The 27117-nt window shown below is 41.2% G+C and overlaps 1 protein-coding gene across 1 annotated transcript; it reads right to left on the reverse strand.

Annotated features, from left to right (window-relative positions):
- Window positions 1-4486: 4486 nt before the first annotated feature.
- LOC121528049 (GATA zinc finger domain-containing protein 14-like) lies at window positions 4487-21517 on the reverse strand. The gene is made up of 2 exons (XM_041815155.1): window positions 21446-21517; window positions 4487-7429 (listed from the first exon to the last, which is right to left on the reverse strand). The coding sequence occupies exons 1-2, from the start codon at window positions 21515-21517 to the stop codon at window positions 4487-4489; spliced, it is 3015 nt and encodes a 1004-aa protein (XP_041671089.1).
- Window positions 21518-27117: the final 5600 nt, after the last annotated feature.

Consider the following 27117-nt stretch of genomic DNA (forward strand, 5'->3'; position numbering starts at 1 on the left):
TCATGAACTTTTATTAAACCGTTCTGTTCCCTCAGAGACACAAAGGAACAAACAGTAAGTGATTAAGATGGATCAGAGATAACCTGCAGCTCATTATTCCTCTTTATTTTACAGTCAAACACAATCACCGCTCCACCTTTAATCTCTGTTTGTGTCACTGACTTTAACTCTCAGCACGCCATCCGCCGCGCTTCGGCCACCACCGCCACTGCCGCCGGCTTCAGGACGCTCTTTCTTCTCTTTACTCCTCAGGTGGGGTTACCCAGACGAGGTCAGGTGCATTGTGGGAGATGTGTGACATGTTTTGATCTACCGCTGTCGTGGTTACAACAGCACCTGCATCAGCTGTTCATCTGGCAACATATAGATGCACAGCAGGGGGCGAGAGACCTGTGGGAGAGAGAGGCTTAAAGGGACAGTACAACATTTTTAGAGATTCCCTTTATTCTAACGAGGCACCAACTTTCTTTCTCTGACTTATGTCAGACCTGACATCTCAGAACATCAGAGTTACCGTTCCACAGGGATGTCTCTAAATTTTCTTTTATCCACACACAAGTTCTGAGAATTCATGTTTTATAAGCTGTGATGATGTCATCTTCAGATGTAAGAGTGGAATGTTTTATAAGCTGTGATGATGTCATCGTCAGATGCAAGAGTGGAATGTTTTATAAGCTGTGATGATGTCATCGTCAGATGCAAGAGTGGAATGTTTTCTAAGCTGTGATGATGTCATCCTCAGATGTAAGAGTGGAATGTTTTATAAGCTGTGATGATGTCATCATCAGATGTAAGAGTGGAATGTTTTATAAGCTGTGATGATGTCATCGTCAGATGTAAGAGTGGAATGTTTTATAAGCTGTGATGATGTCATCCTCAGATGCAAGAGTGGAATGTTTTATAAGCTGTGATGATGTCATCGCCAGATGTAAGAGTGGAATGTTTTATAAGCTGTGATGATGTCATCCTCAGATGTAAGAGTGGAATGTTTTATAAGCTGTGATGATGTCATCATCAGATGTAAGAGTGGAATGTTTTATAAGCTGTGATGATGTCATCTTCAGATGTAAGAATGGAATGTTTTCTAAGCTGTGATGATGTCATCCTCAGATGCAAGAGTGGAATGTTTTATAAGCTGTGATGATGTCATCTTCAGATGTAAGAATGGAATGTTTTATAAGCTGTGATGATGTCATCCTCAGATGTAAGAGTGGAATGTTTTCTAAGCTGTGATGATGTCATCCTCAGATGTAAGAGTGGAATGTTTTCTAAGCTGTGATGATGTCATCCTCAGATGTAAGAGTGGAATGTTTTATAAGCTGTGATGATGTCATCCTCAGATGTAAGAGTGGAATGTTTTATAAGCTGTGATGATGTCATCCTCAGATGTAAGAGTGGAATGTTTTATAAGCTGTGATGATGTCATCCTCAGATGTAAGAGTGGAATGTTTTATAAGCTGTGATGATGTCATCCTCAGATGTAAGAGTGGAATGTTTTATAAGCTGTGATGATGTCATCCTCATGGTCATGGTGACAACACAGATTTAAAAAACATCATTCTAAATATGGTCATTATGGTTAAACACAAGAATGAAACCAAACATTGAACACAGATCGGAACTCTCTCATGAGGAGGTGCTGACCTTCTTCCTGTCATGTGACCACAGCAAAGGAGATGATACAGCTAAGCTGACTCTTTTCATGAACCAGCTACTCTAGAACTTTCCATCACTCAGCTCAGGCCCAGAGCAGGACTTTATTCTGGTTCAAGTGTTACATATAAATGTTGGCCTTAACAGGTTTCAGATTTGGAAACGTCCAAGACTGTCAGGGTTATTAGAAACGTCCAAGACCGTCAGGGTCATTAGAAACGTCCAAGACCGTCAGGGTCATTAGAAACGTCCAAGACCGTCAGGGTCATTAGAAACGTCCAAGACCGTCAGGGTCATTAGAAACGTCCAAGACCGTCAGGGTTATTAGAAATGTCCAAGACCGTCAGGGTCATTAGAAATGTCCAAGACCATCAGGGTCATTAGAAACGTCCAAGACCATCAGGGTCATTAGAAACGTCCAAGACCGTCAGGGTTATTAAAACGTCCCGTAGTTTCAGGGTTATTAGAAACGTTTACATGTTGAACAGGTTTCAGAGGTAGAAACGTCCCAGAGCGGCAGGGTTATTAGAAACGTCCCGTCTGTGGGAATGATGACCAGATAAATGAAGTTTTCCTCTGTTAAATAAGCCGTGTTTGTTTCAGACAGATGCTCTACATTACCTCTGATCGATTTTCCACCTATTGATCTGTTTGTTATTGATCCACACTCCGACACAGCGTGCTGGTGTGACCTGTCTGACCTCGCCTGATCATCCAATCAGGACACTTAGATCAGACACCACTGTCTCGGTTTGTGTGTGAGTGCAGGTCTGGCTCGTTGACCCACCTGTTTCCTCATTAGTGATCTGATTGGATCGTTTACTCTCCTCTGACCCGCCTTAACGAGCTGAAACAAACTTTAAATGTTCTTCCAGAAGTTTCCACCCCACTCTTACATACAGATCAATGAGATGTTTATCGGAGCTCAAATAACCTTCTGTGTTTGGTTTTCAGTTTCTCTTCTATGGTTTTCTAGTTCTCTCCTTTATTATTATTTTTGTTTTGTTTTTGATCAAAAAATCAAAAGATGACAGAAGAACACTGGTGATGTAACATTCTCCTCCCTCAGGTATTAGCCATTTTGCTTGTTTTTAATCAGTGATTGTGAAACAGCTTGTTTTGTGGTTTCTATTTTCAGAGATAAGATCTATTGGTGGTAAAAACACTGACATTACAGACTGGTCCAGTCCGGTCCTTTCTCCCTGTGACAGCTGGGACGTCCAAACAAAAACAGGACCACAGCAGACCACAACAAGGTTCCATAAAGCACCAGAACCATCAGCTTTGTGTGGACACCCATGTTTACTGGTCAGGTATCTGTACTCATGGAGAGGAAGCCAGAGGAACAGAGAAGCTGATGTGAAGAGATCCGCCCCTGCTCATTGGCCCGAGACTGACCCGCAGACTGGCTTTTCTGTTGTTGTTTGTTTGTCTCACAGTAGCTTCAGGACAGTCTCCCCTGTTGTTGTTTTTGTTGCTGTGTTGTTATTGTGTTGTTGTTGCTGTTTTTTTTTTTGTTTTGTTGTTGTGTTATTGTTGTGTTGTTGTGGTGGTGGTGTTGCTGTTATGTTGTTGTTGTGGTGGTGTTGTGTTGATGCTGTTGCTGTTGTTGTTGTTATTGCTGCTGAATCATTGTTTGTTGTTGTTTATTGTTGTTGTTGCTATGCCATTGTTGTTGCTGTGTTACTGTTGTTGCTATATCATTGTTGTTATTGTTTTTGCTATGTCGTTATTGTTGCTGTGTTGCTGTTACTGCTATGTTGTTTCTGCTGTGTTGTTTTGCTTGTGTTGTTGTTTTTTCTATGTTGTTGTTGTTGCTGCTGCCTTGTCGTTGTTGCTGTATTGTTGTTGTTGTTGTCGTAGCTGCTGCTGTGTTGTTGATGCTATGTTTTTTCTGCTTTGTTGTTTTACTGTGTTGTTGTTTTTTCTATGTTGTTGATGTTGCTGCCGTGTCGTTGTTGCTGTGTCGTAGTTGTTGTTGTTGTTGCTGTCGTGTTGTTGTTGCTGTATCGCTGTTGTTGTTGTTGCTGTCGTGTTGTTGTTGCTGTATCACTGTTGTCGTTGTTGCTGTGTTTTTGTTTTTTCTATGTCGTTGTCATTGTTGCTGCTGTGTTGTTGCCGCTGTATCGTTGTTGTCGTTGTTGCTGTATCGTTGTTGCTGCTGTGTCATTGTCCCTGTATTGTTGTTGTTGTTGTTGCTGCCGTGTCGCTGTCCCTGTATTGTTGTTGTTGTTATTGTTGTTGCGGCCGTGTCGTTGTCCCTGTATTGTTGTTGTTGTTGTTGTTGCTGTATCACTGTTGTTGTTGTTGTTGTTGTTGCTGTCGTGTTGTTGTTGCTGTATCGCTGTTGTTGTTGTTGTTGTTGCTGCCATGTCGTTGTTGCTGTATTTTTGTTTTTTCTATGTCGTTGTCATTGTTGCTGCTGTGTCGTTGCTGCTGTATTGTTGTTGTTGTTGTCGTTGTTGCTGTATCGTTGTTCCTGCTGTGTCATTGTCCCTGTATTGTTGTTGTTGTTGTTGTTGTTGCTGCCGTGTCTTTGTCCCTGTATTGTTGTTGTTGTTGTTGCGGCCGTGTCATTGTCCCTGTATTGTTGTTGTTGTTGTTGCTGCCGTGTCATTGTCCCTGTATTGTTGTTGTTGTTGTTGTTGTTGCTGCCGTGTCTTTGTCCCTGTATTGTTGTTGTTGTTGTTGCGGCCGTGTCGTTGTCCCTTTATTGTTGTTGTTGTTGTTGCGGCCGTGTCTTTGTCCCTGTATTGTTGTTGTTGTTGTTGTTGTGGCCGTGTCATTGTCCCTGTATTGTTGTTGTTGTTGTTGCGGCCGTGTCGTTGTCCCTTTATTGTTGTTGTTGTTGTTGTTGCGGCCGTGTCTTTGTCCCTGTATTGTTGTTGTTGTTGTTTTTGTTGTGGCCATGTCTTTGTCCCTGTATTGTTGTTGTTGTTGTTGTTGCGGCCGTGTCGTTGTCCCTGTATTGTTGTTGTTGTTGTTGCGGCCGTGTCGTTGCCCCTGTATTGTTGTTGTTGTCATTGTTGCGGCCGTGTCGTTGTCCCTGTATTGTTGTTGTTGTTGTTGTTGTTGTTGCGGCCGTGTTGTTGTCCCTGTATTGTTGTTGTTGTTGCGGCCGTGTCGTTGTCCCTGTATTGTTGTTGTTGTTGTTGCGGCCGTGTCGTTGTCCCTGTATTGTTGTTGTTGTTGTTGTTGCGGCCGTGTCGTTGTCCCTGTATTGTTGTTGTTGTCGTTGTTGCGGCCGTGTTTTTGTCCCTGTATTGTTGTTGTTGTTGTTGTTGCGGCCGTGTCGTTGTTGCTGTATTGTTGTTGTTGTTGTTGCTGCCGTGTCGTTGTCCCTGTATTGTTGTTGTTGTTGTTGTTGCGTCCGTGTCGTTGTCCCTGTATTGTTGTTGTTGTTGCGGCCGTGTCGTTGTTGCTGTATTGTTGTTGTTGTTGTTGCTGCCGTGTCGTTGTCCCTGTATTGTTGTTGTTGTTGTTGTTGCGGCCGTGTTTTTGTCCCTGTATTGTTGTTGTTGTCGTTGTTGCGGCCGTGTTTTTGTCCCTGTATTGTTGTTGTTGTTGTTGTTTCTGATGTACTTGTTGCTGTATTGTTGTTGTTGTTGTTGTTGCGGCCGCGTCGTTGTCCCTGTATTGTTGTTGTTGTCATTGTTGCGTCCGTGTCGTTGTCCCTGTATTGTTGTTGTTGTTGTTGTTGCTGCCGTGTCGTTGTCCCTGTATTGTTGTTGTTGTTGTTGTTGTTGTTGCGGCCGTGTCGTTGTCCCTTTATTGTTGTTGTTGTTGCGGCCGTGTCGTTGTCCCTGTATTGTTGTTGTTGTTGTTGTTGCGGCCGTGTCTTTGTCCCTGTATTGTTGTTGTTGTTGTTGTGGCCGTGTCTTTGTCCCTGTATTGTTGTTGTTGTTGTTGCGGCCGTGTTGTTGTCCCTGTATTGTTGTTGTTGTTGTTGCGGCCGTGTCGTTGTCCCTGTATTGTTGTTGTTGTTGTTGCGGCCGTGTCGTTGTCCCTGTATTGTTGTTGTTGTTGTTGTTGCGGCCGTGTCGTTGTCCCTGTATTGTTGTTGTTGTCGTTGTTGCGGCCGTGTTTTTGTCCCTGTATTGTTGTTGTTGTTGTTGTTGCGGCCGTGTCGTTGTTGCTGTATTGTTGTTGTTGTTGTTGCTGCCGTGTCGTTGTCCCTGTATTGTTGTTGTTGTTGTTGTTGCGTCCGTGTCGTTGTCCCTGTATTGTTGTTGTTGTTGCGGCCGTGTCGTTGTTGCTGTATTGTTGTTGTTGTTGTTGCTGCCGTGTCGTTGTCCCTGTATTGTTGTTGTTGTTGTTGTTGCGGCCGTGTTTTTGTCCCTGTATTGTTGTTGTTGTCGTTGTTGCGGCCGTGTTTTTGTCCCTGTATTGTTGTTGTTGTTGTTGTTTCTGATGTACTTGTTGCTGTATTGTTGTTGTTGTTGTTGTTGCGGCCGCGTCGTTGTCCCTGTATTGTTGTTGTTGTCATTGTTGCGTCCGTGTCGTTGTCCCTGTATTGTTGTTGTTGTTGTTGCTGCCGTGTCGTTGTCCCTGTATTGTTGTTGTTGTTGTTGTTGTTGCGGCCGTGTCGTTGTCCCTTTATTGTTGTTGTTGTTGCGGCCGTGTCGTTGTCCCTGTATTGTTGTTGTTGTTGTTGTTGCGGCCGTGTCTTTGTCCCTGTATTGTTGTTGTTGTTGTTGTGGCCGTGTCTTTGTCCCTGTATTGTTGTTGTTGTTGTTGTTGCGGCCGTGTTGTTGTCCCTGTATTGTTGTTGTTGTTGTTGCGGCCGTGTCGTTGTCCCTGTATTGTTGTTGTTGTTGTTGCGGCCGTGTCGTTGTCCCTGTATTGTTGTTGTTGTTGTTGTTGCGGCCGTGTCGTTGTCCCTGTATTGTTGTTGTTGTCGTTGTTGCGGCCGTGTTTTTGTCCCTGTATTGTTGTTGTTGTTGTTGTTGCGGCCGTGTCGTTGTTGCTGTATTGTTGTTGTTGTTGTTGCTGCCGTGTCGTTGTCCCTGTATTGTTGTTGTTGTTGTTGTTGCGTCCGTGTCGTTGTCCCTGTATTGTTGTTGTTGTTGCGGCCGTGTCGTTGTTGCTGTATTGTTGTTGTTGTTGTTGCTGCCGTGTCGTTGTCCCTGTATTGTTGTTGTTGTTGTTGTTGCGTCCGTGTCGTTGTCCCTGTATTGTTGTTGTTGTTGTTGTTGCGTCCGTGTTGTTGTCCCTGTATTGTTGCTGTTGTTGTTGTTGCGGCCGTGTCGTTGTCCCTGTATTGTTGTTGTTGTTGCGTCCGTGTCGTTGTCCCTGTATTGTTGTTGTTGTTGTTGTTGCGTCCGTGTCGTTGTCCCTGTATTGTTGTTGTTGTTGCTGCCGTGTCGTTGTCCCTGTATTGTTGTTGTTGTTGTTGTTGCGTCCGTGTCGTTGTCCCTGTATTGTTGTTGTTGTTGTTGCGGCCGTGTCGTTGTTGCTGTATTGCTGTTGTTGTTGTTGCTGCCGTGTCGTTGTCCCTGTATTGTTGTTGTTGTTGTTGTTGCGTCCGTGTCGTTGTCCCTGTATTGTTGTTGTTGTTGTTGTTGCGTCCGTGTTGTTGTCCCTGTATTGTTGCTGTTGTTGTTGTTGCGGCCGTGTCGTTGTCCCTGTATTGTTGTTGTTGTTGCGTCCGTGTCGTTGTCCCTGTATTGTTGTTGTTGTTGTTGTTGTGGCCGTGTTGTTGTCCCTGTATTGTTGTTGTTGTTGTTGTTGCGGCCGTGTCGTTGTCCCTGTATTGTTGTTGTTGTTGTTGTTGTTGCTGCCGTGTCGTTGTCCCTGTATTGTTGTTGTTGTTGTTGTTGCTGTATTGTTGTTGTTGTTGTTGTTGTTGCGGCCGTGTCGTTGTCCCTGTATTGTTGTTGTTGTCGTTGTTGCGGCCGTGTCGTTGTCCCTGTATTGTTGTTGTTGTTGTTGTTGCGTCCGTGTCGTTGTCCCTGTATTGTTGTTGTTGTTGTTGTTGCTGTATTGTTGTTGTTGTTGTTGCTGCCGTCATGGTTTCGTGTTAAATCCTCTTCCTGTCTGAACATTTTAACTTCTGTTTGTGTCGCTCTGACACTCTTTAACTCCTCACAGATTAGCTTGCTTATCAATCAGCCAATCAGTCCACTGAGCCCGTGTCGCCGTGACGGCCGCCGGCTGTAAACAGGGGGCAGAGGGTCCCACGGGGTTGGGGGGGATGTGGGGGGGGGGTCTATGTTTGTTGATTAAACTAAAACAAGACAAACAAAGACACAAAACAAACTAATTACTGCCAACACGCCCGATTGCTAACGAGGCTTAACGAGGTCAAACACTGTTTACCGCCACTGCCACCGCCGTCTGTGTGAATATGAGCGAGAGAGGGAGAGAGCGAGAGAGAGGCTGACAGGATGTAGTGACATCCAGATAACGTTCCATCAGTTTCTTTTTGTTTTTACACACAAACAGGTGAATTATTGAGAGTGTGATGAATAAAATATCTGTCATCATGTCGATGGATGAATTATAGATCCAGTCATGATGGAGCCGCTCTATCAATCACACAGCAACACTCTGACCCACAAACACGCTTCAGTCAAGACGCACGGCGAGAGCCAGAGAGGAGGGAGGCATGAAGAAGAGACGTGAGACATGTAAAATAGGAGAGGGCAGAAAAAGAAACAAGTGAACTAAAAAAAGGACAAAAAATAAAAGAGGAATCTGATCAAGAAAGATGGAAAGAAAGAAAAAACAGATTTATGACCAAGAAAATAAAAAAGGAAAGAAATAAAGAAAAAATTTATTAACACAGAAAAAAAAAAACATGATGGACAACAGCAAAAAGTGACAAAATGAAAAATGAAAATTAAGATGTAAAATATTTACAGATTCAGGCTGTTTAGAATCTAAAATTATACTAACTTATTAATTACTACTACTACTATTTCTAATTATGATCTAACCTCATACTTATATACTGTATATACACACACACACATAAATGTATGGGTGTGTGTGTGTGTGTGTGTGTGTGTGTGGGGGTGTGTGTGTGTGTGTGTGTGCATGTATATATGCTGACTTACAACTGATATAGACTAATATTTACAGCTGATATAGAATGATATTTACAGCTGATATAGTCTGATATTTACAGCTGATATAGTCTGATATTTACAGCTGATATAGTCTGATATTTACAGCTGATATAGACTGATATTTACAGCTGATATAGACTGACATTTACAGCTGATATAGACTGATATTTACAGCTGATATAGACAGATATTTACAGCTGATATAGACAGATATTTACAGCTGATATAGACAGATATTTACAGCTGATATAGACAGATATTTACAGCTGATATGGACAGATATTTACAGCTGATATAGACTGACATTTACAGCTGATATAGACTGATATTTACAGCTGATATAGACAGATATTTACAGCTGATATAGACTGATATTTACAGCTGATATAGACTGATATTTACAGCTGATATAGACTGATATTTACAGCTGATATAGACAGATATTTACAGCTGATATAGACTGACATTTACAGCTGATATAGACTGATATTTACAGCTGATATAGACTGATATTTACAGCTGATATAGACTGATATTTACAGCTGATATAGACTGACATTTACAGCTGATATAGTCTGATATTTACAGCTCATATAGACTGATATTTACAGCTGATATAGACAGATATTTACAGCTGATATAGACTGACATTTACAGCTGATATAGACTGATATTTACAGCTGATATAGACTGATATTTACAGCTGATATAGACTGATATTTACAGCTGATATAGACTGATATTTACAGCTGATATAGACTGATATTTACAGCTGATATAGACTGATATTTACAGCTGATATAGACTGATATTTACAGCTGATATAGTCTGATATTTACAGCTGATATAGACTGATATTTACAGCTGATATAGACTGATATTTACAGCTGATATAGACTGATATTTACAGCTGATATAGACTGATATTTACAGCTGATATAGACTGATATTTACAGCTGATATAGACTGATATTTACAGCTGATATAGACTGATATTTACAGCTGATATAGACTGATATTTACAGCTGATATAGACTGATATTTACAGCTGATATAGACTGATATTTACAGCTGATATAGACTGATATTTACAGCTGATATAAACTGATATTTACAGCTGATATAGACTGATATTTACAGCTGATATAGACTGATATTTACAGCTGATATAGACTGATATTTACAGCTGATATAGACTGATATTTACAGCTGATATAGACTGATATTTACAGCTGATATAGACTGATATTTACAGCTGATATAGAATGATATTTACAGCTGATATAGACTGATATTTACAGCTGATACAGACTGATATTTACAGCTGATTTAGAATGATATTAACAGCTGATATAGACTGATATTTACAGTTGATATAGACTAATATTTACAGCTGATACAGACTGATATTTACAGCTGATAGAGACTGATATTAACAGCTGATATAGACTGATATTTACAGTTGATATAGAATGATATTAACAGCTGATATAGACTGATATTTACAGTTGATATAGACTGATATTTACAGTTGATATAGAATGATATTAACAGCTGATATAGACTGATATTTACGGTTGATATAGACTGATATTTACAGTTGATATAGAATGATATTAACAGCTGATATAGACTGATATTTACAGTTGATAAAGACTGATATTTACAGCTGATATAGAATGATATTTACAGTTGAAATAAACTGATATTTACCTGATGATATAGACTGATATTTACAGCTGATATAGAATGATATTTACAGCTGATATAGAATGATATTTACAGTTGATATAGGCTGATATTTACAGCTGATATAGAATGATATTTACAGCTGATATAGAATGATATTTACAGTTGATATAGACTGATATTTACAGCTGATATAAAATGATATTTACAGCTGATATAGAATGATATTTATAGTTGATATAGACTGATATTTACAGCTGATATAGACTGATATTTACAGCTGACATAGACTAATATTTACAGCTGATATAGACTGATATTTACAGTTGATATAAACTGATATTTACCTGATGATATAGACTGATATTTACAGCTGATATAGAATGATATTTACAGCTGATATAGAATGATATTTACAGTTGATATAGACTGATATTTACAGCTGATATAGAATGATATTTACAGCTGATATAGAATGATATTTATAGTTGATATAGACTGATATTTACAGCTGATATAGACTGATCTTTACAGCTGACACAGACTAATATTTACAGCTGATGTAGAATGATATTTACAGTTGATATAGACTGATATTTACAGTTGATATAGACTGATATTTACAGTTGATATAGAATGATATTTACAGCTGATATAGAATGATATTTACAGTTGATATAGAATGATATTAACAGCTGATATAGTCAGATATTTACAGTTGACATAGACTAATATTTACAGCTGATATAGGCTGATATTTACAGCTGATATAGGCTGATATTTACAGTTGATACAGACTGATATTTACAGCTGATATAGACTGATATTTACAGCTGATATAGTCTGATATTTACAGCTGATATAGACTGATATTTACAGCTGATATAGACTGATATTTACAGCTGATATAGACTGATATTTACAGTTGATATAGACTGATATTTACAGCTGATATAGACTGATATTTACAGCTGATATAGACTGATATTTACAGCTGATATAGACTGATATTTACAGCTGATATAGTCTGATATTTACAGCTGATATAGGCTGATATTTACAGCTGATATAGACTGATATTTACAGCTGATATAGACTGATATTTACAGCTGATACAGACTGATATTAACAGCTGATATAGACTGATATTTACAGTTGATATAGAATGATATTAACAGCTGATATAGACTGATATTAACAGCTGATATAGACTGATATTAACAGTTGATATAGACTGATATTTACAGCTGATACAGACTGATATTTACAGCTGATACAGACTGATATTTACAGCTGATATAGACTGATATTAACAGCTGATATAGACTGATATTTACAGCTGATACAGACTGATATTTACAGCTGATACAGACTGATATTTACAGCTGATATAGACTGATATTAACAGCTGATATAGACTGATATTTACAGTTGATATAGAATGATATTAACAGCTGATATAGACTGATATTTACAGCTGATAGAGACTGATATTTACAGTTGATATAGAATGATATTAACAGCTGATATAGACTGATATTAACAGCTGATATAGACTGATATTAACAGTTGATATAGACTGATATTTACAGCTGATACAGACTGATATTTACAGCTGATACAGACTGATATTTACAGCTGATATAGACTGATATTAACAGCTGATATAGACTGATATTTACAGTTGATATAGAATGATATTAACAGCTGATATAGACTGATATTTACAGCTGATAGAGACTGATATTTACAGTTGATATAGAATGATATTAACAGCTGATATAGACTGATATTTACAGTTGATATAGACTGATATTTACAGCTGATATAGAATGATATTTACAGTTGATATAAACTAATATTTACCTGATGATATAGACTGGTATTTACAGCTGATATAGAATGATATTTACAGCTGATATAGAATGATATTTACAGTTGATATAGGCTGATATTTACAGCTGATATAGAATGATATTTACAGCTGATATAGAATGATATTTACAGTTGATATAGACTGATATTTACAGCTGATATAGAATGATATTTACAGTTGATATAGGCTGATATTTACAGCTGATATAGAATGATATTTACAGCTGATATAGAATGATATTTACAGTTGATATAGACTGATATTTACAGCTGATATAGAATGATATTTACAGTTGATATAGGCTGATATTTACAGCTGATATAGAATGATATTTACAGCTGATATAGAATGATATTTACAGCTCATATAGACTGATATTTACAGCTGATATAGAATGATATTTACAGTTGATATAGACTGATATTTACAGCTGATATAGAATGATATTTACAGTTGATATAGGCTGATATTTACAGCTGATATAGAATGATATTTACAGCTGATATAGAATGATATTTACAGTTGATATAGGCTGATATTTACAGCTGATATAGAATGATATTTACAGCTGATATAGAATGATATTTATAGTTGATATAGACTGATATTTTCAGCTGATATAGACTGATATTTACAGCTGACATAGACTAATATTTACAGCTGATATAGAATGATATTTACAGTTGATATAAACTGATATTTACCTGATGATATAGACTGATATTTACAGCTGATATAGACTGATATTTACAGCTGATATAGAATGATATTTACAGCTGATATAGAATGATATTTACAGCTGATATAGACAGATATTTACAGCTGATATAGAATGATATTTACAGCTGATATAGAATGATATTTACAGTTGATATAGACTGATATTTACAGCTGATATAGAATGATATTTACAGCTGACATAGACTAATATTTACAGCTAATATAGAATGATATTTACAGCTGATAGAGACTGATATTTACAGTTGATATAGAATGATATTAACAGCTGATATAGACTGATATTTACAGTTGATATAGAATGATATTAACAGCTGATATAGACTGATATTTACAGCTGATAGAGACTGATATTTACAGTTGATATAGAATGATATTAACAGCTGATATAGACTGATATTTACAGTTGATATAGACTGATATTTACAGCTGATATAGACTGATATTTACAGCTGACATAGACTAATATTTACAGCTGATATAGAATGATATTTACAGCTGATAGAGACTGATATTTACAGTTGATATAGAATGATATTAACAGCTGATATAGACTGATATTTACAGTTGATATAGAATGATATTAACAGCTGATATAGACTGATATTTACAGCTGATAGAGACTGATATTTACAGTTGATATAGAATGATATTAACAGCTGATATAGACTGATATTTACAGTTGATATAGACTGATATTTACAGCTGATATAGAATGATATTTACAGTTGATATAAACTAATATTTACCTGATGATATAGACTGATATTTACAGCTGATATAGAATGATATTTACAGCTGATATAGACTGATATTTACAGCTGATATAGAATGATATTTACAGCTGATATAGAATGATATTTACAGTTGATATAGACTGATATTTACAGCTGATATAGAATGATATTTATAGTTGATATAGACTGATATTTACAGCTGATATAGACTGATATTTACAGCTGACATAGACTAATATTTACAGCTGATATAGAATGATATTTACAGTTGATATAAACTGATATTTACCTGATGATATAGACTGATATTTACAGCTGATATAGACTGATATTTACAGCTGATATAGAATGATATTTACAGCTGATATAGAATGATATTTACAGTTGATATAGACTGATATTTACAGCTGATATAGAATGATATTTACAGCTGATATAGAATGATATTTATAGTTGATATAGACTGATATTTACAGCTGACATAGACTAATATTTACAGCTGATATAGAATGATATTTACAGTTGATATAAACTGATATTTACCTGATGATATAGACTGATATTTACAGCTGATATAGGCTGATATTTACAGCTGATATAGTCTGATATTTACAGTTGACATAGACTAATATTTACAGCTGATATAGGCTGATATTTACAGCTGATATAGACTGATATTTACAGCTGATATAGACTGATATTTACAGTTGATACAGACTGATATTTACAGCTGATATAGACTGATATTTACAGCTGATATAGACTGATATTTACAGTTGATATAGACTGATATTTACAGCTGATATAGACTGATATTTGCAGCTGATATAGACTGATAATTACAGCTGATATAGAATGATATTTACAGTTGATATAGACTGATATTTACAGCTGATACAGACTGATATTTACAGCTGATATAGACTGATATTTGCAGCTGATATAGACTGATAATTACAGCTGATATAGAATGATATTTACAGTTGATATAGACTGATATTTACAGCTGATATAGACTGATATTTACAGCTGATACAGACTGATATTTACAGCTGATATAGACTGATAATTACAGCTGATATAGAATGATATTTACAGTTGATATAGACTGATATTTACAGCTGATATAGACTGATATTTACAGCTGATACAGACTGATATTTACAGCTGATATAGACTGATTATTACTGGTCATATACACTTTTGTCTTAGCAGCTTTAGACTGATAATTACAGTTGGCATGTTCTGATATTTCTCATGGATAAATAAATGGATAAATGAATAAATGGGTTAACCAGTATTTTAGAAGGATCAAGAAAGAAAAAAGGAATGAAAGAAAAATGGAAGAAACGAAAGGATGGCAACAAGACTGGATAGAGAGATATGGAGGAAAAAGAGAGAGAATAAAAAACAAACCAAGTAAATCAAGTCAAATAAAAATGATGGAGAGATTGGAGAGTGGGACAGAGCATGTGTGTGTGTGTGCCTGGCCCGTCAGACTGGAATTATTAATAAACATAACTGGATTTAATGTGTGTGAGAGCGAGCGTGTAATGGAGTTTCATGGCTCTAAATATGATCCATGTCTGTTGTCAGTGTGACAAGTGAGCGATTATCATCCTGCCTTTCTAATATCAGCCCAAACACTCTGAGTGTGGATTTATGAGGAGGCATCAGAGAAACATATGAGGACTGAAACATGACCTCTTGCTATTTACTCTGTCTTTATTCTTCCTCATGGTACCTCCACTGATGGTTGATTCACACCTGGAAACAGCGCCCCCACACAGACCAGTGGCTGTGTGTGGTATTGCTGTTAAATCCTTCTCATAGACTTCCATTCTGTTCTGTGGCTGCTTTATTTTAAACTTGGAGTGTTTAAAATAAAGCCCAGAAGCTGTTCTTTAGTCTGCTAGAGTGTTCTGGCCGCCACCATACTGAAAACACCGTCCCAGACTGACCTTATTTCAACCTAGCAACAGACACAGAGTCAGGGTGTCGGTCCTCGGCCTCCTGACTGACAGCTACAACACTCTGGCCTGTAGTCCTAGTTTTACATCACTGATCCTTCATAACGTTCTGAAAACATCAGCATACTTCATCACTCTGTTTTTATCAGAACATAGATGCACCAACAATCTTTCCTCCATGTTGATGTCTCTGACTGTCTAAACTATGGCCAACTAACTGTCAAAATAGAAGGAACAGGGCCCAACATCCCCAGCTGCACCAACATTCTGCCATGGTCTGGAACTGATCAGATGGATTTCCTCTGAATAGAAAGTAATTAAAAGTGAACATCAACTCCATTAACCCCAAACACTCTCAGATCCATGCTGACTGACTGTGGGTGTGTGTGTGTGGGTGTGTGTGTGTGTTGGGGGGGGGGGGTTGACTAGCTGTTAATCCTGCTTCAATTAATGAGAAAATTAATAGGTGGTTTTGACCTTTTTCCTCTAAGAAAACCAACAGAGTCCTGCAATAGTCCACTCTAGTCCACTCTAGTCCACACTAGTCCACTCTAGTCCACTCTAGTCCACACTAGTCCACTCTAGTCCACTCTAGTCCACTCTAGTCCACTCTAGTCCACACTAGTCCACTCTAGTCCACTCTAGTCCACTCTAGTCCACACTAGTCCACTCTAGTCCACTCTAGTCCACTCTAGTCCACTCTAGTCCACACTAGTCCACTCTAGTCCACTCTAGTCCACTCTAGTCCACACTAGTCCACTCTAGTCCACACTAGTCCACTCTAGTCCACTCTAGTCCACACTAGTCCACTCTAGTCCACTCTAGTCCACTCTAGTCCACACTAGTCCACTCTAGTCCACTCTAGTCCACTCTAGTCCACACTAGTCCACTCTAGTCCACTCTAGTCCACTCTAGTCCACACTAGTCCACTCTAGTCCACTCTAGTCCACTCTAGTCCACACTAGTCCACTCTAGTCCACACTAGTCCACTCTAGTCCACTGTAGTCCACTCTAGTCCACTCTAGTCCACTCTAGTCCACACTAGTCCACTCTAGTCCACTCTAGTCCACACTAGTCCACTCTAGTCCACTCTAGTCCACACTAGTCCACTCTAGTCCACACTAGTCCACTCTAGTCCACTGTAGTCCACTCTAGTCCACTCTAGTCCACTCTAGTCCACACTAGTCCACTGTAGTCCACTGTAGTCCACTCTAGTCCACTCTAGTCCACTCTAGTCCACTCTAGTCCACACTAGTCCACTCTAGTCCACACTAGTCCACTCTAGTCCACTCTAGTCCACTCTAGTCCACTCTAGTCCACACTAGTCCACTCTAGTCCACTCTAGTCCACACTAGTCCACTCTAGTCCACTCTAGTCCACTCTAGTCCACACTAGTCCACTCTAGTCCACACTAGTCCACTCTAGTCCACTGTAGTCCACTCTAGTCCACTCTAGTCCACTCTAGTCCACACTAGTCCACTGTAGTCCACTGTAGTCCACTCTAGTCCACTCTAGTCCACTCTAGTCCACTCTAGTCCACACTAGTCCACTCTAGTCCACTGTAGTCCACTGTAGTCCACTCTAGTCCACTCTAGTCCACACTAGTCCACTGTAGTCCACTGTAGTCCACTGTAGTCCACTCTAGTCCACTCTAGTCCACTCTAGTCCACACTAGTCCACACTAGTCCACTCTGGTCCATTCTGGTCCACTCTAGTCCACTCTAGTCCACACTAGTCCACACTAGTCCACTCTTGTCCACTCTAGTCCACACTAGTCCACTCTTGACCACACGAGTCCACTCTTGACCACACTAGTCCACTCAAGTCCATTCTAGTCCACTCTAGTCCACTCTAGTCCACTCTAGTCCACTTTAGTCCATTCTAGTCCACTCTAGTCCACTCTAGTCCACTCTAGTCCACTTTAGTCCACTCTAGTCCACTCTAGTCCACACTAGTCCACACTAGTCCACTCTTGTCCAATCTAGTCCACACTAGTCCACTCTTGACCACACGAGTCCACTCTTGACCACACTAGTCCACTCAAGTCCATTCTAGTCCACTCTAGTCCACTCTAGTCCACTCTAGTCCACTTTAGTCCATTCTAGTCCACTCTAGTCCACTCTAGTCCACTCTAGTCCACTTTAGTCCACTCTAGTCCACTCTAGTCCACTCTAGTCCACACTAGTCCACTCTTGTCCACTCTAGTCCACACTAGTCCACTCTTGACCACACTAGTCCACTCTTGACCACACTAGTCCACTTTAGTCCACTCTAGTCCACTTTAGTCCACTCTTGTCCACTTTAGTCCACTCTGGTCCACTCTAGTCCACACTACCCCACTCTAGTCCACTCTTGACCACACTAGTCCACTCTAGTCCACTCTAGTCCACACTAGTCCACTCTAGTCCACTCTAGTCCACTCTAGTCCACTCTAGTCCACACTAGTCCACTCTAGTCCACTCTAGTCCACTCTAGTCCACTCTAGTCCACACTAGTCCACTCTAGTCCACTCTAGTCCACTCTAGTCCACACTAGTCCACTCTAGTCCACACTAGTCCACTCTAGTCCACTGTAGTCCACTCTAGTCCACTCTAGTCCACTCTAGTCCACACTAGTCCACTCTAGTCCACTCTAGTTTACTCTCGTCTACTCTAGTCTACTCTAGTCTTCTCTCGTCTACTCTAGTCTTCTCTAGTCTACTCTAGTCTTCTCTAGTCTACTCTAGTCTTCTCTAGTCTACTCTAGTCTTCTCTCATCTTCTCATGTCTTCTCTAGTCTACTCTAGTCTTCTCTAGTCTACTCTAGTCTTCTCTAGTCTACTCTAGTCTTCTCTAGTCTACTCTAGTCTTCTCTAGTCTACTCTAGTCTTCTCTAGTCTACTCTAGTCTTCTCTCGTCTACTCTAGTCCACTCTAGTCCACTCTAGTCCACACTAGTCCACTCTAGTCCACTCTAGTCCACTCTAGTCCACACTAGTCCACTCTAGTCCACACTAGTCCACTCTAGTCCACTGTAGTCCACTCTAGTCCACTCTAGTCCACTCTAGTCCACACTAGTCCACTGTAGTCCACTGTAGTCCACTCTAGTCCACTCTAGTCCACTCTAGTCCACTCTAGTCCACACTAGTCCACTGTAGTCCTCTGTAGTCCACTGTAGTCCACTCTAGTCCACTCTAGTCCACACTAGTCCACTGTAGTCCACTGTAGTCCACTGTAGTCCACTCTAGTCCACTCTAGTCCACTCTAGTCCACACTAGTCCACACTAGTCCACTCTGGTCCATTCTGGTCCACTCTAGTCCACTCTAGTCCACACTAGTCCACACTAGTCCACTCTTGTCCACTCTAGTCCACACTAGTCCACTCTTGACCACACGAGTCCACTCTTGACCACACTAGTCCACTCAAGTCCATTCTAGTCCACTCTAGTCCACTCTAGTCCACTCTAGTCCACTTTAGTCCATTCTAGTCCACTCTAGTCCACTCTAGTCCACTCTAGTCCACTTTAGTCCACTCTAGTCCACTCTAGTCCACACTAGTCCACACTAGTCCACTCTTGTCCAATCTAGTCCACACTAGTCCACTCTTGACCACACGAGTCCACTCTTGACCACACTAGTCCACTCAAGTCCATTCTAGTCCACTCTAGTCCACTCTAGTCCACTCTAGTCCACTTTAGTCCATTCTAGTCCACTCTAGTCCACTCTAGTCCACTCTAGTCCACTTTAGTCCACTCTAGTCCACTCTAGTCCACTCTAGTCCACACTAGTCCACTCTTGTCCACTCTAGTCCACACTAGTCCACTCTTGACCACACTAGTCCACTCTTGACCACACTAGTCCACTTTAGTCCACTCTAGTCCACTTTAGTCCACTCTTGTCCACTTTAGTCCACTCTGGTCCACTCTAGTCCACACTACCCCACTCTAGTCCACTCTTGACCACACTAGTCCACTGTCGTCCAATCTAGTCCACCCTTAGTCCACACTAGTCCACTCTTGACCACACTAGTCCACTGTAGTCCACTCTAGTCCACTTTAGTCCACTCTAGTCCACTGTAGTCCACACTAGTCCACTCTAGTCCACTCTTGACCACACTAGTCCACTCTAGTCCACACTAGTCCACTTTAGTCCACTCTAGTCCACACTCATCCACTTTAGTCCACTCTAGTCCACACTAGTCCACTTTAGTCCACTCTAGTCCACACTAGTCCACTTTAGTCCACTCTAGTCCACACTAGTCCACTTGAGTCCACACTAGTCCACACTACCCTACACTAGTCCACTCTAGTCCACACTCATCCACTTTAGTCCACTCAAGTCCACACTAGTCCACTTTAGTCCACTATAGTCCACACTAGTCCACTTTAGTCCACTCTAGTCCACACTAGTCCACTTTAGTCCACACTACCCCACACTAGTCCACAACATCAATCCATCCATCATTCATGGTGCACCCTGGACCTCTCGTCCAATGACAGCTTGGATTTCTACAAATAGACAAACCAAAAACCAACAAAAAAACAAAATTCATATGAACAGATGAACGGCTGAATGGCTGAATGGATGAACGGATGAAGGGATGAATGGATGAACGGATGAAGGGATGAATGGATGAACGGATGAAGGGATGAACGGATGAACGGATGAAGGGATGAACGGATGAACGGATTAACGGATGAAGGGATGAATGGATGAACGGATGAAGGGATGAATGGATAAACGGATGAAGGGATGAACGGATGAACGGATGAAGGGATGAACGGATGAACGGCTGAACGGATTAACGGATGAAGGGATGAATGGATGAACGGATGAAGGGATGAATGGATGAACGGATGAAGGGATGAACGGATGAACGGCTGAACGGATGAACGGATGAAGGGATGAATGGATGAACGGATGAAGGGATGAACGGATGAACGGCTGAACGGATTAACGGATGAACGGCTGAACGGATGAACGGATGAAGGGATGAATGGATGAACGGATGAAGGGATGAACGGCTGAACGGATTAACGGATGAAGGGATGAATGGATGAACGGCTGAACGGATGAACGGCTGAACGGCTGAACGGATGAACGGATGAAGGGATGAATGGATGAACGGATGAAGGGATGAACGGCTGAACAGATGAACGGCTGAACGGCTGAACGGATGAACGGCTGAACGGATGAACGGCTGAACGGATGAACGGATGAACGGATGAACGGATGAACTGATGAACGGATGAACGGCTGAACGGATGAACGGATGAACGGCTGAACGGATGAACTGATGAACGGCTGAACGGATGAACGGCTGAATGGATGAATGGCTGAGAGGATTAACGGATGAACGGATGAACGGCTGAACAGATGAACGGCTGAACGGCTGAACGGATGAACGGCTGAACAGATGAACGGATGAACGGCTGAATGGATGAATGGCTGAGAGGATTAACGGATGAATGGCTGAACGGATGAACTGATGAACGGCTGAACGGATGAACGGATGAACGGATGAACGGCTGAACGGATGAACGGATGAACGGCTGAACGGATGAACGGATGAACGGATGAATGGACGGAGGGATGGTCGGATGCTCGTTTGAATAAAGTTCATTAGCTCACACAGACATTCATCTGTAGTTAATACAAGGATGAGGATTTCAGGGGATAGGGTCTGGGTTCTTCCCTACCCCCCATGGCCTCATGTCTGCTGGTTCTGAGAGTACCCTGTAGTAATGTGGATCCCTAAAGGCTCCAGAGTTAGCGCTGTTGTTTCTGTAGTTCTGGTCCAGAACCATGTACGGGCGTCTGAAGTCTTATCTCTGGACAGTAGCGGTCTGTGTATGCAGTGATTCTAGTGGTGTTTAATAAGTGAACTGTGATAAACCCCGCCCCCCTCCCCCTCTGTGCCGATGGTGAAGGGGTTCTCTCTCTCTGAGCTCCTCGCCGTCCCACCGCTGATCTCTGCCGGCCGGCCCTCTCTCTCTCTGAGTTTTATTTCTGATAAATGTTGATGTGAGGAGTTTTAATCTCATAACAGCCTGCTCCATCTCTCTGCTGATTGTTTCTTATTATTTTTCTTCTTCTTTGGTCAAACTTTGATAAACAGCGGCTGATGGATGTCTGCACCGCGGCCCGATAGCTGCTCTCATGAAACACTATTATTCCTTATCATCTTCTTACATTATAGCAGGAGGAGAGTTATCACGGAGCAGAGAGGAGGTGCTCTGATAGGCTGTCACCTCCTCTGCCTCGATAGCATCACCCAGAGATGAGAGGGGGAGGAGGGGGAGAGGGGGGAGGACGGTGAATGACAGAGATATTACCGCAGAGGAAGATTTGAGCCGTGATTTCCTCCATGACAAATGACCCGACCGAGAAGAGGAGGAGGAGGACGACGAGCTGACAGCTCAAATTATAGAAGAATATCAGAGACCATCTGCAGGCTGACACGCTCGCCACTTCCTGCAGGAGCGCCACAGGAAGTTCAACACAGCAGGAAAAGTTTAACAGGTTACTCACAACAGGAAGTTCAATACAGCAGGGAACGTTTAACCGTTTACTCACAACAGGAAGTTGAACAGAGCAGGGAACGTTTAACCGTTTACTCACAACAGGAAGTGTACATGTAGATACACAGGTCTTCAGAGCTGCATTAGTTGGACCAGGATTGATAAGCTAACATTCATTAAACTAGGGCTGTCAGTCATTTTATCCATCCATCTTCTTCCTCTTATCCGAGATCAGGTCGCAGGGGCAGCAGCCTAAGCAGGGAGACCCAGACTTCCCTCGCCTCAGCCACTTCGTCCAGCTCTTCCTGGGGGATCTCATGGCGATCCAGTCAATTTATCAAGTTAATCAAAACACTATACTGTGATTAATCATGATTAATGATGATTAATCATGCCATCTTTAAAGGCAAGAATGGAATGTTGTTTTTTTTTGAGGAAGATGATGATGATCATGGTGATGATGGTAAAGATGAAAATAAACAGTCAGCAGCTCTGAGAGCCCATCAGGAGGCGTGTTGTTAGCATGTTAGGCTAACATGCTGCTGTCAGAGCCCCATCATGTTCCTGTTGCTGATCAATAATTGATGAGTCATTTTAGTGAGTTTCAGAAAAGACGGGCGATCGAGCTTCAACATGAATAAAAGAGCAGCCTCTCTCTCTGACTGACAGCTCCCTGTCATTGAACAGGAAACAAACAAGAATTTCAAAGTAAGAGTGAGAATGAAGATCAGAATCAGGACACTGACCGTTGTCAAAGTAAGGATGCTTTCACACAAGGAGCTGGTCCTGGATCTTCGTGGACTTGAGCCCAAAGTCCAGTTCGTCATGGTAGAAATGTGAGTGCAACTGCGCTCGAATACGGGACAGAACGTTGTATCATCTTAATGACGTCATCGTAAAAACTAAACTTCTTTCCACAGCGCGGCAGTTTGTTCACATTTTTCCTCAATAAAGGGCAGAAATCATCAGAATCCATTCAATAAACAGTCTGTTGTGACTCACCTTACAGATGAACACAGGCTGGAGTCAGTGAGAGGAGGTGCAAAGGCAGTAAAAGTCTCCTGTCACCTCAAAAACTGCTGTATCTGTGCAGCACGAGCCCATTTAATCCTCTGAGCTGTAGTAGATGTGCAGATATGAAGAGCGAGTTGCTGGCATCTTAAAAGTGATTTTAATCATCCATGGCTGCAGGATGGACTTTTTGCTGGGTCAAAACAAAAACAATCTTTGTTCAGGTCATGACCCCAGTGGTTGCCATAGTAGCTTCTTCTTCTTTCTCCTCCTTTGGGGGTTGTAAACCAGCTACGTGCATACCGCCACCTTCTGTTTCAGACTGAGTAAATACAAAAGTGCGACCAGGCTGGTTCGATGTTGCTAGTGTGAAAGCAAGCCGGGGGGGACGGGGGAGGGGGAGGAATCGCGCCGCAGCACGGATCGAAACAACTGGGCCTAATGTGAAAGCGCCCTTAATCACAAGTTTTTATGCCATTTTAAACAAATGTTGTATTCACACCTTTTTGTTAATAAAGCAGCATTTTAGAAAGTGTACCACATTTCCAATGTGTTTCAAAATAAAATCTATTTTATGCTTTTCTGACTTTGAGAGTCAGAACATTCTATCACAGACAAACTCATGGTAAAAGTCTGATCCAAAAATCATTATCAAACTTCAACAGTAATTATTAAAAATCAAGGGACTCTGTCAGTGAGATCAAAGCTTATGTAATAGAATGTTGGGACCCTCTCAGAGAGATCAAAGCTAATGTGACAGAATGTTGGGACCCTCTCAGAGAGATCAAAGCTAATGTAATAGAATGTTGGGACCCTCTCAGAGAGATCAAAGCTAATGTGACAGAATGTTGGGACCCTCTCAGAGAGATCAAAGCTAATGTGACAGAATGTTGGGACCCTCTCAGAGAGATCAAAGCTAATGTGATAGAATGTTGGGACCCTCTCAGAGAGATCAAAGCTAATGTGACAGAATGTTGGGACCCTCTCAGAGAGATCAAAGCTAATGTTACAGAATGTTGGGACCCTCTCAATGAGATCAAAGCTAATGTGACAGAATGTTGGGACCCTCTCAGAGAGATCAAAGCTAATGTTACAGAATGTTGGGACCCTCTCAGAGAGATCAAAGCTAATGTTACAGAATGTTGGGACCCTCTCAATGAGATCAAAGCTAATGTGACAGAATGTTGGGACCCTCTCAGAGAGATCAAAGCTAATGTTACAGAATGTTGGGACCCTCTCAATGAGATCAAAGCTAATGTGACAGAATGTTGGGACCCTCTCAGAGAGATCAAAGCTAATGTTACAGAATGTTGGGACCCTCTCAGAGAGATCAAAGCTAATGTGACAGAATGTTGGGACCCTCTCAATGAGATCAAAGCTAATGTGACAGAATGTTGGGACCCTCTCAATGAGATCAAAGCTAATGTGACAGAATGTTGGGACCCTCTCAGAGAGATCAAAGCTAATGTTACAGAATGTTGGGACCCTCTCAGAGAGATCAAAGCTAATGTTACAGAATGTTGGGACCCTCTCAATGAGATCAAAGCTAATGTGACAGAATGTTGGGACCCTCTCAGAGAGATCAAAGCTAATGTTACAGAATGTTGGGACCCTCTCAGAGAGATCAAAGCTAATGTTACAGAATGTTGGGACCCTCTCAATGAGATCAAAGCTAATGTGACAGAATGTTGGGACCCTCTCAGAGAGATCAAAGCTAATGTTACAGAATGTTGGGACCCTCTCAGAGAGATCAAAGCTAATGTTACAGAATGTTGGGACCCTCTCAATGAGATCAAAGCTAATGTGACAGAATGTTGGGACCCTCTCAATGAGATCAAAGCTAATGTGACAGAATGTTGGGACCCTCTCAGTGAGATCAAAGATCCCATAGAACCCGGAACGTTTAAACCCATGGTAATGTCATGGTTTGTCTAGTCTGGCGTGTAGATGAAGCCAAACGGCGTTTAAATGTATCATCCAGCTCATTATGTCTCATTCAGGGTCAATATTCAAACACATCTGTGAGTGTAAATCATGTATTAGCCCTGCCCCCTCATTAATTATTCAGTATATTAGTGAAGCCGTCTCTGGTTATTCTAATAAATGTTGGTGCGTGAGTGTCTGGCGTGACGTGATGCTCACTGACAGCACGCTGCCGTTAAAACATGACATGAACTCACCGCCTCTTTAATGATTAACCAGCAGCTTGTTAATAGTTAATACGTGAGAAGCTCGTTAATATTGATGGTGACAGAGAGATCTACCATCCAATCAGATCACATCAGATCACCACAGTGATGGCAGAACACACAGGACTGGATGGAGACACGGCCGTCCTGGTCTCATTGGAGAGAGGCGCCACATCGTGTTGACGTCTTTAAAAAGCGGGTACGCTGTAAAAAACAGGAACAGGAAATGACCTTCTCACAAACTTTATTTAAAACACAACCTGAACACATTCAGACATTTGAGTTATAGAAATATTCTTCTGACTGAGTTTTGACTTTTGACTGAGGGGACATGGTTTGGACAGGCCCCGCCCACCGTTCCTCTCAGGTGTTGCTGTCCTCCTCTGTGTACAAGACCGGAACAGTGCACTCAAACATCCCTGACCAGTTTCCCCTGTTTGTTTCCTCTGAGCTGTTGTAAAGAGAGGCGGGTCCACGCTCAAGCTGGCAGGGACTGTATACCAGAGCTCCGCCCCCAGGACTCCTCCCCCCATACACCTGTCATACCTGAGAGGTGTGAGGTGTGGCTACCTCAGGGCCGGAGCCTGACCCCAGTAAATGTGGACTCCAGCCGCAGTGAGGCCCTTTGGTGAGTTTGATTCATCAGTGTCAAAGACTCCGCCTCCCTCTGACTGTGATTGGCTGTTAGTGTGCGTGGATTAGACCAGTGGTTCTCAGCCTTGGGGTCAAGACCGCCTTTGTGGTCGCGAGACACACAGAGGGGGTTTTCAGATTCCCTTAAAAAGACTAATAATATTTCTATATTTCCACTGTTGCCGCTTTACACCAGTTTAACCAAATTTTAACCAGTTTTCATCATTTTTTCACACAAATTTAACACAGTTTTGCCATTTAACACTTATTTTTGCCATTTTTAACTCTGTCCACCACTTTCTTCTGCCTGTTTTTGCCACTTCTAAGCCAAATCTTGCCACATAAGCCTAATATTGCCTCTGTTGTCCCATTATTGCTGCTATTAACCCCATTTTACCACTTTTAATACCCAGTTTTTCCCATTTTACCCACATTTCACTATCTGGTATGCCCATTTTTGCCAGTTTGACCAAATTCTTCTTTCTCAGTTAAAGCTATTTTGCCAGTTTATGTTGATTTTCTTTACATCTCACCAGATTCCCACCCATTTTTGCCAATTTAAAACCCTTTTAGCCACTATTTAATTCCATTTTACCTCTATTTATGCTGCTGTAACCCATTTCTGCTACTTTCAAGATCCAACTTCACCACCTTTCCACCATTTCTTGCCATTATTAACCCATTTTTTCAATTTTTAACCCATTTTAATTCTGTTTGTAACAGAATATATTTACATTTATAAGAAGGGTATTTACTATACAATAATTTAAAAATGAGAATTTTTTCTTTTTTTTATAAGAAAGTAAGGATCTCACAGCTTAACCTCAAAATGGACCATGGTTTTGCTGAACTCCATGGGCCCCCAAGTTTGGCTGGGCCCCAGAAAGCTCGCCTTTATCCCCTCTTATGGACGGCCTGGGGCCACAGGACTATTCTAGAATATTCATGGCCGTTAAACCACCTTCAGGTCCCTGGTCTCTGGTACCTGTATTTTTGGGGTCCCCGGTCTCTGGTACCTGTATTTTGGGGGTCCTCGGTCTCTGGCACCTGTAT

This window comes from Cheilinus undulatus, linkage group 20 (genome assembly GCF_018320785.1).
Source record: "Cheilinus undulatus linkage group 20, ASM1832078v1, whole genome shotgun sequence".
Lineage (NCBI taxonomy): Eukaryota > Metazoa > Chordata > Actinopteri > Labriformes > Labridae > Cheilinus > Cheilinus undulatus.